We start from the raw sequence: 16,484 nt of genomic DNA on the forward strand, positions 1-16,484 counted from the left end.
AGATATGCACCTATCTGGGGATAGCTCAGCCGAGCAAAGAATAGCCGAACTGCCTGTAACCAATGAAGCATGGCTGTGCTATCTGCAAGATTTAAGAGAAAGCACTGCTGTCTGAGACAGGTGAGGGATATCTCTGCTATTTGCATTGTGTGAGATATTAGCCTGTGGATCAAGGTATCGATCTGCCAAAGAAGGGGACAGCTTTGTAGTCTGTGTTTAATCAGCAATAGTCATACTGATAGTCAGGCTTGGAACAGCCATAGGGCTGAAAGGGCTCCCCCGTCATGTGTCTCAGCCCGGGCTGCTGCAGCTCGAGCTGCTGTGGGCTCTGCTGGGAAGTGTCTGGAATCTTATCTCCGGTCCACCCGTGGTTTTTACAGGTCTTTAGAGACCATTTGCATATTTTCATACCTTTCTTAACTGGTTACCGAGGCTTCGTTTTATTTTTGGTTCCAGTACCCCCTGGACCCCAACTCTGACTATTCCTTACATTTGTATTTTAGATTTACTGCCATAGTGTGAGAATGCATTTCCTGATCAGGAATATAAAGTAGGGTTTCCCCCAAAAAATGCCAGCCATTTGTTGTTTAAAGAGCCTGCAAAGGCCTGTCTTGACACTAAATAGGGTTATAAGTAAAAAAGTATGTATTCATTTTTAATGTGACTTCTCTGTCTTTGTTCCCTCTAATTATCAGTCATGCATCATTCAGGCAGCCCTAGAACACAATTCAAAGTGCTTTGTATTTATATTTGCTGCAAGAAGTATGCACAGATAAGTGCTGAAAATACAGCTGCGGGTGATTACTTATTTTTGTACCGTCTGGGACATCAAATTAATGAGCTGGCAACCCTAATCATGAGACTGGAAGTTTGTTGCAGGATCAGCACATTATTTATTCCCTCCACCCTCGATCCCTGAATAATACCTTAATAGCAGGGCTTTAAGTGGGCCGAGTCCTGCCGGTGCTCAGCACCAGCAGTTCTTAAAAGCAGATGCCGAGACGGGTCCCTATCAGGCTCTCCATTTTCACCCTCACACTCACAATGAGAAAAAAAAATCTTACCTCTGCAGTAGTTCACTGTTTTGCTGTAACTTTAATTTTTTTGAAGTTCTGTATTGCTAATCTCGAAGTGCTTTACATGAGCACCAATAAGGACTTAATCTTTATTTTTTGGTAGACACGAACGATTAAGTGATTTGCCCAGAAACACAGGATGTTGAGCAGACGCTGAGACTCAAACCTGCTTCCGCAGGTCCAAAGTTGGCAGCTCTAGCCACTACGCCCAACCTCTTGCGCAATAACTAAAGCATTTTCAATATTATATGCAACGAAGCAATGGTTGTATGTATGCATGTAGTATATTCATCTTATGCAACTAACAACCTTTGACAAAGCCAATAGTCTTGGCTTGTTGTAGGTGTAATGTTAGTTATGTGGAGGCAATAAAAGAAGCATCGAAATACCAGTCGGGCTGCACATTATTTTCAGCACAGATTTTTAGATAAATGTTTTAAGCTATGCCCTTAATTATATCAGCCACACCCCTCTTTCAGAGACGCCCCAGTTTTTATCCCATTTTAAACCCTGCATAATAGCAGTAGTTTAACTTATATCTGAAACCCTACGCCACCGTCGATAACATGCTCAGTTACATCAAGTATCTGGGAATGGACCCTACATTCAGACAACTCACTCCTCATTCTTGCCCTTCACTTTCATGCTCATCCTGCACTCACAGCGCTCACAATGCACCCACACTGATCACCATGCACTCACACCATTCACCCTGCACTCACAGTGATCTCTCTGCACTCACAATGCACTTGTGCTGTTCACCCTGTACCTCACCCTGCAGGCACAAGAGCACACTACTCACCCTGCACTCTTGTGACACTTCATTCACCTGTCCCCCTCACTGCTCAATCTACAATCTCACTCGAACAAGCCCATCACTAACCATTCATTCATTCGTCCCACTCTGCACTTACATTTGCACCCACATTCATATGGTCACCTCACTCACCCTGCAGTCACTCCTCTTACCCTACTCACACTGTCGCATCGCTCACCGTGCACTCACATGGGTACTCCTGCCACCCACACAGCGCAGAGGGTTAATGTGCCTGCTACAAAGAAAGTGTACTATGCAGATCATAGAACTGAGTGTGAGTAAACTATGAGTAGCGCTATATAAAAAAAAAATTGTCAGAAAGGTGCTATAGAGAGATGAGGTGCATTTTTGGTGAGTGGTACTGCGGGAATACATGGAGAAGGAGGAGGCAAAAAAGACTTTTGCACAGTGTGCGGCCAGTGCTACTGCCAGCCCAGGTTGGGAGAGTGAACCCCTCCCCCCCCCCCCCCGCAGTTCGGGTCTCCTTGCGCCCCTGCTAACAGTACAACGTTATGGTTAGTTCTGCCGTCTGTGAGAGGTGACAGATAATTCTGATGCCAGCACGAGGGTAGGAGTAAAAAAATGCTGAAAAGGTCAACTTGCAAACTGTAAAACAAGTGCTGCTGTTGGTCACTTTGTCATCGTGAACTATACCTTCTGCCACCTATGACAGTCGTGATCTGTGTTACCCCGCTGGGAGATATCTGGGGCTTTTATTAATGATTCTATTCTATAGCTCTCCGTCTGATTACGTCCGTAACCTAGGTGTAACCATTGACGGCTCACTCACTATGCACCACCAGGCAGTCAAGGTCACTGCCACATGCTTCACTGTTTTGAAGTGGCTCAGAAAAATCATCTGGATGCTGCCGGAGCCTACCCAGAGAACAGTGGTCCAAGCTCTTGTCACCTCAAGGCTGGACTATGGAAATGTACTATACCTTGGGTCGAACAAGGCTGTGACTCGAAGGTTACAGATGGTGCAAAACTCTGCGGCAAGACTCCTTTGCAGGGTCCCCAGAGCTACCTCCATCTCCAGCCACATACGGGACCTACATTGGCTCAGGGTAGAAAACTGTATCAAGTTCAAAGCCCTGAGCTACATGTTCAAAATGAAACCCGGCAGGGCCCCACAGTACCTACAGTCCCTGGTCAGCCCCTACGTGCCTGCTCGACACCTCCGCTCATCAACTCAGGAGAACTTCTTTGTATCCAGATTCAAACTATCAAGGATGGGAGGCAGATCTTTTGCCTATCTTAGACCCTCTCTTTGGAACTCACTCCCCCCAGCCATCCGGACTGAAACAGTCTATACCCGCTTCCGCAAATCCCTGAAGACCTGGCTATTCAACCATTAACTTCCCCAAGCTGCTTGTATTCCACCCAGTCCGCTCTGGCCCCGGGAAACCCTTCTTGGGTAGCTGTTGCGCCTTACAAATTCAACTAATAAATAAATAAATATATAATAAAATAAACGGGGATCATGAGTTAATCTCTGCTGAATGGGGAATAACGGGCCGTGGACAGAATCACTGTGTTCTCTTGCACAGGTTTACCCTGATTCTGGGTAAATTAACTCAGATATTCACCACCTGCTAGACCAGTGACCTCCTGCTCGTCTTCCAATCTCGAACAAGGTTTGGTGTTACAGAACACCTGACCTGGTAATTTCAGGTCCAGAAATATTAGGCCATGAGGAGTTGCCTGAACTGCTATCGATACAGCGGATGCTGCTCCAAGCAACTTGTAGTGCAGGCCTGAAGGGGCTTAACGGAACACTGAGGCTGAACATAACATTTCTGTGTTTAGGATACCCCCCCCCCCATTCCCCTTTATGGCAGGCTCCTTGTGTGCATCTCTCCTAACACAATGGTTGCCAGGATACAGCATTTGCTCGCATCCTCCCTAGCAAAAAGGATTGGGCACCTATTAGCTGTTTACTCAAGTGAACATGGAACGATGGGGCTTATTTACAAGCCCCTTGCGCCACTTTTGCATCATTTTTAACATGGGAAAAGTGACGTACGGGTTTAGTAAGTGTTGTTTTAGAACTCGACCTTTTCCAACGTTTGAAAGATTTACTGAACAACAACTAACCGTAATTTCAATTATATAGACTTCCTTGCATATTCTGGGGCTTATTTACAAGCCCCTTACGCCACCCGTACGTCACTTTTCCCATGTTGAAAATGACGCAAAAGTGGCACAAGGGGCTTGTAAATAAGCCCCTCTGTATTTTAACTGTAACGTTTATGGTTTCCTGTAACCCAAAGCATACAATGTGTGATTTCAAATGGCAGTGAATAAAGGACGTATTTACAGGGGCATAGCATGGGCAGTAAGACTGGAGAAGGGGAGGGGGTTGGGGTTGGGGAGAGAGGGGGGGCTTATATTTCACAACAATCTGGCTGGCGTACAATAGTAAAATACATTATCGGAGAAGCAGGACATGAGTGGGGCTTAACCCCTCCCCTGCTCATGACGGAGCCATTCCGTCATGAGCCACGGTTGCCGTGTGCTCAGGACGGAGTGGTTCCGTCATGCCGCGACCGTTGGCGGCCGCTCCGCCCACGCGACGCTGTTTCCCCGCCTGTACGAGGGGACAATGCAACTGGGCGGAGTCATGATGGAACCACTCCGTCATGAGCACAGCTCAACCGTGGCTCATGACGGAGTGGCTCCGTCATGAGCACAGCGCCACCGCGCTGCCCCCCAACCCCCCCCAGCGCTGCGGCAAAATTCCCGCCGCAGCGAAGGGGTTAAGGGGCAGCGTAAAGGGAGATCAATGTGGATTGTTAGGGTTACTTAAAACAAAATATTTTGTAAAATAGCCAACATTTTTTTAGAACTTCAAAACAGAGAGGAAAGAGATTGTGTGTGTTTTAGCCCGTGTGTGCATGTAAAAATCCTCAGTGAAACCCGACAGACACCTCACCGACTGAAAGCACCCGTGCACAACTATTTACTAGAGAATACATTTATTAGGGAGGAGGGGGTGTAACATCCCCTCCCCCAACCACCCCAGCCCAACTATTTACTAGGGGGGAGGGGGTGTAACATCCCCTCCCCCAACCACCCCAGCCCAACTATTTACTAGAGAATACATTTATTAGAGGGGAGGGGGTGTAACACCCCCTCTTCCCCCCACCTCCCAAAAGCTACGCCCCTGCGTATTTATTTATTTGTGTTTTTGTAAAGCACTTCACGCTGCATTTCTGGGCTCCAAAGCACTATGAGGGATGGGGTGCGGGGAGGAAGGCAGAAGCGGCTGCAGTCTAAAGGTGTGGCACAAGTCTGCAGCCAACAGGATAGCCCTGAATGAGGGTGGCGGGCATACATGATTCTAGTGTCCAGCTTTGGAACTAACTCAGCGGGTGGAACAACAGCCTTTCATGAGGTGTCCAGGATATTGAACTCAGTTTTCAAACTTTATGGATGGACAGGGGCGGGGGACAGTGTGGGGGAGGCTTCAGGGGTTGTGCCATCTAAAAGCACAGCTAAGAAAACTAGCCACATCTGTTGGCAGAAAAACTCCCTGTATCTAACAGCAGCAGGGCACTGATTTATAGTTGGGTGGGTACAGTAAATTCTCTGATTTCTGGCTGGAAAGCTAAACTCCAGAAGAGAACCCACGTGTGTGATTACCTCCATACTATGGTACAATAGAGGGAGAGGAAATTCCTCCGGATTCCGCACACTTCCTCCAGAAATTGGGAGAATTTCCATCTAGGCCAAGTCTAAATTAGGCCCAAAGCTGTACTTATTGGCCCATGCACATCCAGGGCTTACTAGTGTCAATAAAAATACTACAAGGTTTTCTAGTGTCACTAAGGTTGCCGCGTGCTAATACTTGCAGGTTTTATATTTCAAGCAACTAAATTTGGAATGATGTGTGGTAACTTTATTTGTGATTTTCACCCCAGTCTGGTGGTAGCGTCGCTTTGTATTGCTTTCTATGTAGTGATCCGGTGAGCCATGCCCGTGAAGTGCGGCATCACACATTGCAATGGTAAAGCAAAATCTGAGATATATATCCAAGTTGCAAAAATGTGCAATAAGTGGGTCATCACTGATGTTGCTGTCGTGCGCAGCTCTAACTGAGCTATTTTGGCTCATCTACTGGTGCAAGAGGAACCAAGGTGTTGTATCTACGTTTCTTGCTGCTTAGCCAGTATGCTTGTGTATGTGAATGGAATGATGGAATGCCTGATGACTGATGGAATGTTGGCGTGCCTGGCTGACTGGGAGGTATGACAGTTGGAGAGAGTGGGCTGAGCAGCAGAGATGCAGTTCCTGGTGGGACCATAAATCAACCTGATCTAACTCATCTACTATGTAACTACCATCTTATAATCTACAAATAAACATCTACTTTGATCTACCTCATTGACTACAACACATTCCATTCACATACCCATGCACACTGGCTAAGCAGCAAGAAACGTGGGCAATTTATTAATGAATTGTTGAAATTGTGAGTGCTTAATGGGCATGTTATAATTTAATTTAATTTAATATGGTGATTTTTGTCACATTCTCATTTTCAAGGTGTAATTTTCTTTCCATGTGAATCTCTTTCTTTTCCTCAATTCTTTGTTTCATATTTTTCCATTCTTGCTTTTTCTAATTTTCTGTATTTTTTCCAAGGAAAGGGGATGGGTGCTATGTAAAATCCTTATATTCTCTTTGGCACTTAATTCTTTTCTATATATCTTCACTCATTTCGTATTCTCACTATCTTTTGTTTCACTCATTTTGTATGCTCACTATCTTTGTCATTATACATCATTTCTTCATTTAAGATGTATATTTTGAATGCAATGTTTTAACAAGTCTTCTGCATATTGGTGATACTCTCATTTAGGCTTGTTTCTATTTGTTTTTGATTTCGTAAAGAAAGAGGATGTGTTGTATCTACGTTTCTTGCTGCTTAGCCAGTATGCTTGTGTATGTGAATGGAATGATGGAATGCCTGATGACTGATGGAATGTTGGTGTGCCTGGCTGACTGGGAGGTATGACAGTTGGAGAGAGTGGGCTGAGCAGCAGAGATGCAGTTCCTGGTGGGACCATATATCAACCTGATCTAACTCATCTACTATGGAACTACCATCTTATAATCTACAAATAAACATCTACTTTGATCTACCTCATTGACTACAACACATCATTGCAACACATGGAAACAAAAAAAGGATTCTATTTTCATTTCTATTTAAAAGATATTGATTTTGCAGTTAGTTATCTTGTCCTCTGCCCGGCAGTTCTGTTGCAGGCCGGAACCTAAAGACGTTAGATGGCCAGATAATGTACTAAGAAGGAATCTACCCCCTTGTAGTAAAGTAGTTGCGCTACTTGTAAGGGGGCATCAGGGCTGTCCCTACATACATAGAAGATGGCCGCAAGAGACTCATTGAAATATGTCCCTGTAATCCCGCCACCCTCACAAGATGGCTAACTTGGCCATCTTGTCACAACTAAAATGGCGGCAGCATGCGAGTTTGAATCTGCCCTCACCCTCACTCTCCTTGAAAAAGACTTAGGAAGGAGAATCCCGGTGTGCTCGTTTTATGTGAACCCTCCACCTTAAAGTTGGCCCGCTGGCCTCTATTATGAAAAAAAGCACACCAGAAAGCTGCAATAAATTATTCATGCAATGGGCAGAGCACACTGAGGAAAAACCCATGCGGTGTAGCGCAAATACAGTAGGTGGCAGTCACACACATTGTAGTACCCTTTTTTGCATCATTACTTGACGGGGTATGTACATTGGACCTCGTTAAACTTACCCCCTTGTCCCTATTTTGTTGATGTAGTCACACACATTGTCAGTGACCGACGACCCCGAAACCCACTATTTACAATTGGACGTTGACAGCATCACCATGCGGTGTAAATATGGACACACGTTGTGCGCACGTGGATAGCTAACTAATGCCACAGCATGCCGCATGTTTTTTTAAACAAAAATGTACGCCTTGTTGGGTTGAAAAGATATGGACAGGCACTCCGAGTCAGGGCCTAGACGCAAGGTCAGTGATCCATGCCAACTTGTGCAACGTTGGACAGCAACACAAGCTTCCTGTTGTACACCTCCTTCAGTCTAGGGTTTGGTTTATCCTAAAGAAGAGAGGGGCTGGCGGGTAATCTACGACATGACGTTTGAGGCGATGGATAAGGGCTGGGTGGCTCTGCGGTTTTATTGAACTTGTTGCCTACAGAACACTTGACCATATATTTCTCATTACCAGATTATTTCCGGCTGGAGGGTAAAGTGGAAAGTGAGGAATCAGTTCATGTGTTTTTTTATCGTCCGTGGTAGTAGTGTTGGGTGGGGATAAGATGGCGCCAGTCTACACTATGGATCTATGGTTGTGGTGTGCAACAAGAGCTCGCTTTCCCTTGTTTTGAGAACTAAAAGCATGGTCTGCAGATTCAGTCTTAAAAAGATCATACATAATTATATGTAAATGAGACGGACACCGGATGCCAGTGCATAATTTGGAGAACAAAAGAAAGTACAAGGGCCCTTGTCAGGACACCACTGCAGCTTTCACCACTCATTGTTCCCACCAGCGCTGCCAATGACAGTACTATCACCACTAGCCCTCACACTCATACAGGTATGACAATTCAGACTGTAAACATACATTAAAGTGACTAATACATGCCACTCAAGCTGTTCTTATTGCGTCAGGTTGCAGGTATTAGTGATTTTAATGTATATTTAATTATCAAACAACAGCCGTTGTACTCCTCAAAAATAAGACAAACAGCGCCCCCATGTGGCAGGCTGTCTTAAGAGCTGGTGTTGACAATAAAGTGCAGGTGCTGAGCACTGGAAACCACCGCCTCAAATTATGCAAAGCTGATAAACTGACTACAATGGCGCTGGAACCAAGGCACATCCAACTAACAGATTCAGGATCAATTTTGGCCTGTAAAGGATCTGGAATAGGCTGGCAGATGAGTTACATTTGCATCTATTTGGGGAAAAAGATCCCCAATTCAACTCGAGTGGAAAGGTATTGCGTGGTGCAAATCCAGGACCTCATGATGACACACCAGGTGAGTCTGGGCACCAAAAACTGCTAGTAGCTGATCAAAAAGTCGAGGAGACTGCATGTGTGGGCAACCGCTGGCAGGAAGTGGAAGCATTAATCAACTCCTGTCTAGATCTCTGAAATAATGTTTATGTGTGAACTTAGCATGTGATGGGATTTACAAACCCCCAAAGTTAAAGAAATAATATAATTCTTCCAAGGATACAAAAAGAAATGACCACCTAGCTGTGGTTAGCATGGCCACTTTGAACGAGCAAAACCTGATGATGTCTACTGAGAGAGGACCCACCATACTTACGTCCAGGGCCACTGGAATTATGCAACAGAAGAGGGACAGATTATGCAGTAAGGTTGAGTAAATTATGCGGCAAGAAAAGGCAAATTATGCAGCATAATGTGACACATTTTTAATAACTTCGTTATTTTGTACTTTTTTTTTTACACTTGTTAACACTGTCTGAGCATTGGGTGCTCCCCATTAGTACCAGTTTAATATCCAAATATAGCAACAAGCAAAAGAAAGGTGACCAGGCATCCTTTGCAAAAGGCCTTCCACTGTGTGGCAACATGTGCCTCTGTGTTTTTAGCAACTTTTGAACCGTTTGAGCTGTAAACTATTTTTTTGTTAAAATCTGCAGATTAGGCAGCAGATGATGGATTATGTGGCAAATGCAGCAAATCTATAATTATGTGAAAATCACTGAACCGCACAATCGCATAACTTCAGTGGCCATGCTTATGTCCGATCAGAGAGCCAGACACACCCAGAAGGAACGAAAGAGTTCTCAGTGAGTGTCCTTTGAATGTGGGCAGGCTGGCCACCCTTCTGTGGGGTCTCAACTGCATTTCTTAAAGCGGATTAAAACAAAATCTTTTCAAAATAAACTGTTTTAGAGGGCTTGATTCATGCACCCCAATTCTCCAGAGCTTAAGAGCAAAGCTCAACTGACAGGTTGGCACCTGGCAATCCTATTGATATTGTTGTGTTGGTGGGGAGCTGTATCGTCACTAGCATATCCTATGCACACTGCAGTGAATGGTATTTGTTTTGTTGCTGAAAATGCAAATAAAAAGAATTAAAAAAAAAAAAAAAGAGTAAAGCTCAAAGAAGCATTCATGTTTCCGAAGGTGCTACATAACTGTACCTGCTCACACACAAAGTTTTTAAATGATGGCTTCATGCTCTTATCATGTACTCTTTTATGGGGAATCCATGCCATGTTGTACACACATGTCACATGGAGCATGATTAACAAACTACACTTTGTAGTAAGTTTTGTAGCAATAGAGTAGTGCTACAAAAATTACTACAAAGTGCCATTCACAAACTGCAGATTTGTAGTTAAAAACTTTTGAGTATGTTTACTACTTTTTAGTGTTCACAAACTGCGCTTCTGTAGTAAATTACACTTTTGTAGTAACTTAAATTTTTGTAGTCAGTTCCTACCTATGCTATGAGACGGTGATGCAGAACCAGTGGTTGGCCACGTGCAGTGCTGGATTTCCTATGAAAGTGCAAGTTTACTACAAAAGTGTAAGTTACTGCAAAAGTGCAGTTTGTGAATTCTAAAAAGTAGTAAACGTACTCAAAAGTGTAAGTTACCTTTGCAACTCAGGCCCTTTGTGTGCACTTTTATTAGGGTGCCGCGCAGTACATATTTGCATGGGAACCCCATACTATGTGGTGGATGAATTTAAAATGAACTCATGCCACATTCTGAACATGTGACATGAGACTGCAGTCTATGTTGGGCACACATATATGGCGACCACATGCCACATTGTGGACTCATGGAACAAAAGGCATCCACTTTGTGGATACACGGTTGGTGACTCCAAGCACATTGTACACAAAGGGATGGTCATGTCAAATCAGGATACAAAAACATGGAAGGGGGCTCAATGCAACTTTTTGCACATATGGAGGTTACCTCATATGCTGCTGCCAGACATACATGCAGAGTAACTCCATGCGACATGTGCGCCCACTTTGATGCTCTAGAGAGAAGCCCACTTTACACAAATAATTACTGATCCTGTCCTTCATAGGAAACGTCTGTCCAGAACTGTCAATCGTGAACCCCAAGACTTGAACATAAGCAATCCCAGACTGTTTTGGGACTTATCTGGGCCTAATCTGTAGGGTGTAGATTGAGTACTATGGCACAGTGAGCAGAGGTGCCATGCCTAGGCACAGTAAGCCCCATGCTACACTTTGCATACACGGAAAAGAATAATGTGTGCACATGACAAGATACGCATGTTACACCATGAACATATGGACAGTAACCTCTTGTCCTATTGTGCACATATGACCTATGAATCAATGGTACTTTTGCACAGGTTGAAAATTACCCTAAGATTGGCCCACATGCCTTTCGTGCACATATGGACAGTGACTCAAAGCTGCGTAATGCACAAAACGCCCCACACCACTCTAGGTAAACAGAAGCGGTTTCCCTATGCTATGCTACACACACGTGGTAAAAGACCTTTATATTATATTGTGCATAGGAAACAAGACCCCCATGTTTTTTTTTCTGAGACCAATGCAATTTACTTTTGGAACGTGGATCATTGTGCACACATTGGAGGGAGGGGGGTATGCTATATTATGCCAGGCCGGCTCTAGGGCAGTGCTACCGGTGAGACCGCACCAGGCTCTGACTTAGGGTGGGGTGTCATGTTTGCAAGTATATCAGGGTCAGGGCGAGCTCTAGGGCAGTGCGACCACATAAGGCGATGTCTTCGGATGGGGGCGTCATGTTTACAAGTATATTAGGGTTTGAAAAGCACCTGCTGCTGTGTTCCTGGCCTCCAGCAATTTTCAGGCAACAATAAAAATGTCAAGATAACTCCGGTGATTAATGCTGTTCCTAGAGAGAGATTGGAGGTTTGTCTAGTGGATGTTTTGACTCATGGTAAAGTAGTGCAGTGGGTTATTGTACCTGCTGCAAAGAACGTATACCATGCAGATCACAAAGTGCATATAATGTAACTAGGTCAGAGAGTTACTGCTTTTGTTTGAGAGATCCTTTGTTACTTGCCGTTTATAAATTACAATCCTAATATAGAACAGTCAGCTATAAACTATACTGCCTACTAGTATGGATGCCATGTGACTCCTACTCCTTGTAGTCCTGTGTTTCATGTAACATTTCTCTCTGTCTTATGTCTCTGTGTAATGTGTGTGATGTAAATTGCTCTGACACTCTACACTGCAATGAGTGGCGCTATCAAACGAATTAAAGGAATCTGAGAGAAGGATTGGTTATGGAGACTGTGGGGCCCCGATAAAGGGTGATAGTGAGGGAATCCGTAGCAGAGATGGTCTTTGGGGGGGGACGCCAATAAACAGTGTCGCAGTGGGTGCCACCAGCCCTAAAGCAGGCCGTGACATTATGCATGTATAGAGGGTAACCACTACCACAGGCCACAACGTGTTGACTTAGGTACTGATCCCTGCCCAATGGGCACTAATAGACATTTACGACGTGCAACAAACAGTACAGACACATTGCTGTGTATCTTGTGCATGTTCACGGATGGAATGTGTCCCCATGCCCCGATGTACATGTTTGGAGGTGCCTTCAAACCCCAGCCTACGTTGTGTGCCCTGGGCAGTGATCCACACCATAGTGTCCACAAATGTAGGGGCAACCCATGCCACATTGTGCACACATGGACAGCGACACCGCGTCGGCTCACACACCCAGAACGACCACAGACACTGCCTGTGTTCCCGAGTCTCACTTACTGAGAGTTGAGAGGTTAGCGCCTTGAGATCCTCCTGGAAGCCCCTCAGGAAGTAGGCCTCGACGGCCAGCCCTGCCAGCGCCAGCAGCGCCAGCAGGAGCGCCACGGTGTGCAGCAGCGAGGGCTTCGGTCTCTGCTTCTTTACCAGCGGCACGGGGTGCACCTGTCTGTCCACCACGAAGACGGAAGGGTAGCACACCGCCGGGTCCATTCTGGCAACCAGTGGAGCTGGAGATGTGCGCGCGCCGCGCGGCCTTTAGTGAAGTTAAAATGTCCGCGGTATTCTTCTTGATGCCGTCGAAGTGAGTGGGAACTGTCTCCAACGGAGCCGTAGCCTTTACTGGAGTCCGAGCCTCTCGCTCAGGAGTGATTAGACGCTGCTTGAGAAGGGAAATGCTTGCAACTCTCAGGAACGGCGCTGGAGCCGAGTGCACATTGTCTCCAATGGAGGTACAGAGCGGGCGCTGTCACTAATGGAACTTCATAGAAGAGGGTGATGGCTCTGATGAAGTTACAGCTCAGTCAACACTGTCTCCTTTTATGGAGTTGGAACCCAGTAGGCACTGTCTCCAAACAAGTCTGAACAGAGTAATGACTGTCTCTGGTGACGTTAGACCAGAGTAGGCGCTGTCCTTTATGGAGTTAGACCAGAGTAGGCGCTGTCCTTTATGGAGTTAGACCAGAGTAGGAACTGTCCTTTATGGAGTTAGACCAGAGTAGGGACTGTTTCCGATGCAGATAGAGAAGAGTAGGCGCTGTCGTTTATGGAGTTAGACCAGAGTAGGCGCTGTCCTTTATGGAGTTAGACCAGAGTAGGGACTGTTTCCGATGCAGATAGATCAGAGTAGGCGCTGTCCTTCCTGGAGTTAGACCACAGTAGGCGCTGTCTTTAATGGAGTTAGGCCAGAGTAGGGACTGTTTCCGATGCAGATAGATCAGAGTAGGCGCTGTCCTTTATGGAGTTAGACCAGAGTAGGCGCTGTCCTTTATGGAGTTAGACCAGAGTAGGCGCTGTCCTTTATGGAGTTAGACCAGAGTAGGAACTGTCCTTTATGGAGTTAGACCAGAGTAGGGACTGTTTCCGATGCAGATAGAGAAGAGTAGGCGCTGTCGTTTATGGAGTTAGACCAGAGTAGGCGCTGTCCTTTATGGAGTTAGACCAGAGTAGGGACTGTTTCCGATGCAGATAGAGCAGAGTAGGCGCTGTTCTTTATGGAGTTAGACCACAGTAGGCGCTGTCTTTAATGGAGTTAGACCAGAGTAGGCGCTGTCCTTTATGGAGTTAGACCAGAGTAGGCGCTGTCCTTTCTGGAGTTAGACCACAGTAGGCGCAGTTCTTTATGGAGTTAGACCAGATTAGGCGCTGTCCTTTATGGAGTTAGACCAGAGTAGGCGCTGTCCTTTAGGGAGTTAGACCAGAGTAGCCGCAGTTCTTTATGGAGTTAGACCAGATTAGGCGCTGTCTTTAATGGAGTTAGACCAGAGTAGGGACTGTTTCCGATGCAGATAGATCAGAGTAGGCACTGTCGTTTATGGAGTTAGACCAGAGTAGGCGCTGTCCTTTATGGAGTTAGACCAGAGTAGGGACTGTTTCCGATGCAGATAGAGCAGAGTAGGCGCTGTTCTTTATGGAGTTAGACCACAGTAGGCGCTGTCTTTAATGGAGTTAGACCAGAGTAGGCGCTCTCCTTTATGGAGTTAGACCAGAGTAGGCGCTGTCCTTTCTGGAGTTAGACCACAGTAGGCGCAGTTCTTTATGGAGTTAGACCAGATTAGGCGCTGTCCTTTATGGAGTTAGACCAGAGTAGGCGCTGTCCTTTAGGGAGTTAGACCAGAGTAGCCGCAGTTCTTTATGGAGTTAGACCAGATTAGGCGCTGTCTTTAATGGAGTTAGACCAGAGTAGGCGCTGTCCTTTATGGAGTTAGACCAGAGTAGGCGCTGTCCTTTAGGGAGTTAGACCAGAGTAGCCGCAGTTCTTTATGGAGTTAGACCAGATTAGGCGCTGTCTTTAATGGAGTTAGACCAGAGTAGGGACTGTTTCCGATGCAGATAGATCAGAGTAGGCACTGTCCTTTATGGAGTTAGACCAGAGTAGGGACTGTTTCCGATGCAGATAGAGCAGAGTAGGCGCTGTTCTTTATGGAGTTAGACCAGATTAGGCGCTGTCTTTGATGGAGTTAGACCAGAGTAGGGACTGTTTCCGATGCAGATAGATCAGAGTAGGCGCTGTCCTTTCTGGAGTTAGACCAGAGTAGGAACTGTCTTTTATGGAGTTAGACCAGAGTAGGGACTGTTTCCGATGCAGATAGAGCAGAGTAGGCGCTGTCCTTTAGGGAGTTAGACCAGAGTAGCCACAGTTCTTTATGGAGTTAGACCAGATTAGGCGCTGTCTTTGATGGAGTTAGACCAGATTAGGCGCTGTCTTTAATGGAGTTAGACCAGAGTAGGGACTGTTTCCGATGCAGATAGATCAGAGTAGGCACTGTCCTTTATGGAGTTAGACCAGAGTAGGGACTGTTTCCGATGCAGATAGAGCAGAGTAGGCGCTGTTCTTTATGGAGTTAGACCAGATTAGGCGCTGTCTTTGATGGAGTTAGACCAGAGTAGGAACTGTCTACGAGGCAGATGGAGCGTAGTAGGTACTGTTTTATGGAGCTGGGGCTGTGTAGGGCCTACTTAAGATGAAGTCAGAGGTCAGCAGGGACCCTATCTCTGGGGCATGAATCCAGGTTTGTGCTGTACCCGTGTGACGCAGTCCAGATTCTGAAAGTGTTGGCGTGGAGCACGTGCAGCCTCCCCTTCAGTGGAGCCAGTGGCGAGTAGCACACGTCTCCGACGGGTTGAGGGTAAGTAGGTACACCTTTAGACGAAGTTGAGGACTCGCCGCTGAGTAGGAGCTGTCATCGATGGAGAAGGAGCTGGGTTGGCCCTGCTTTGGATGCCGTTTGAGGGGAGTAAGTCGGGCTTTCGATTAATTTAGGGAAGGATAGAGTTACCAGTGAGTAATTATTACCCTCTCTGATGCAGCAGGAAATGAGTAGGTCAAGATTCTGATGAAATTAGAGCTCAGTCGGTATTGTCTCTGATGGAGTAAATGCTGAGTCAGTGCTGTTAACCTTGAATAGGTACCACCGGTGATGGAGCAGGGAGTTAGCAGGTAAAGACTCCGATGAGGTTGGAGCAGAGGCGGGGCTGTCCCTGATGGTGTAGGGGCTGTGTGAGCACGGCCTCCTTCCGATGGCTTTGTAGCTGTAGAGTTGTAGGTGCTGCTCTGGTTGGAGAAGGGTTGACTGGAGTGATGCTTCAGATGAAGTGAGAGCCGAGGAGGTGATGTCGCCTGCCGCTCCTCCTCCGACCCGGGCTAGGCTCGGAAGGTGTAGGGCCGTGCGCTGCCCCCACCTATATCTCTAGACCGACGAGGCTCAAAAGAAGGAGGTGTTCCCCTCCGTGGGGGCTGCAGCGTTCTCAGAAATGAAAGGCTGACACATCCTGCTACTACAAAGAAACCCCGCGCGCCCCCTGCGCGAATCTGCACAGTGTCCAGCGGCTCACTGCAGAGTCTGAGCTCAGCAGAAACCCACGGAAGTCAAAACGTGCCTGAGTGGGAGGAGGTGACACTACTTCGAATTAAATGAATGGCTGGGCGGTCTACCCGATTGCCTAATGAGATGGGCCAGGCCAGGCTGTGTGTATCCGTCTATGGCAGCACCAACAACGGGAGTTTGCCTTGTAATGCAGAACTTCTCCTGCAATCTGCAAGAATGTCTCTTT

General features: G+C 46.3%; 1 protein-coding gene across 2 annotated transcripts in view; it reads right to left on the reverse strand.

Moving 5' to 3' along the window:
* The window catches only part of TNFSF14 (TNF superfamily member 14), a 93,537-nt gene extending 77,448 nt beyond the window's left edge, over positions 1–16,089 (reverse strand). The window contains exons 1-3 of one of the 2 annotated variants that reach the window (XM_085600522.1): positions 15,195–16,089; positions 14,237–15,099; positions 12,714–13,819 (exon numbers count right to left, since the gene is read on the reverse strand). In XM_085600522.1, the coding sequence (XP_085456648.1) occupies positions 12,714–12,923 (210 nt within the window). In that variant the 5' untranslated portion in view covers positions 12,924–13,819; positions 14,237–15,099; positions 15,195–16,089. Of the gene's footprint in view, positions 1–12,713 lie in introns of both variants that reach the window. The other variant, XM_085600521.1, reaches the window with a different exon arrangement.
* Between the last annotated feature and the right edge of the window lie 395 nt (positions 16,090–16,484).

Source organism: Triturus cristatus, chromosome 4_2 (assembly GCF_964204655.1).
Source record: "Triturus cristatus chromosome 4_2, aTriCri1.1, whole genome shotgun sequence".
Classification (NCBI taxonomy): Eukaryota; Metazoa; Chordata; class Amphibia; order Caudata; family Salamandridae; genus Triturus; species Triturus cristatus.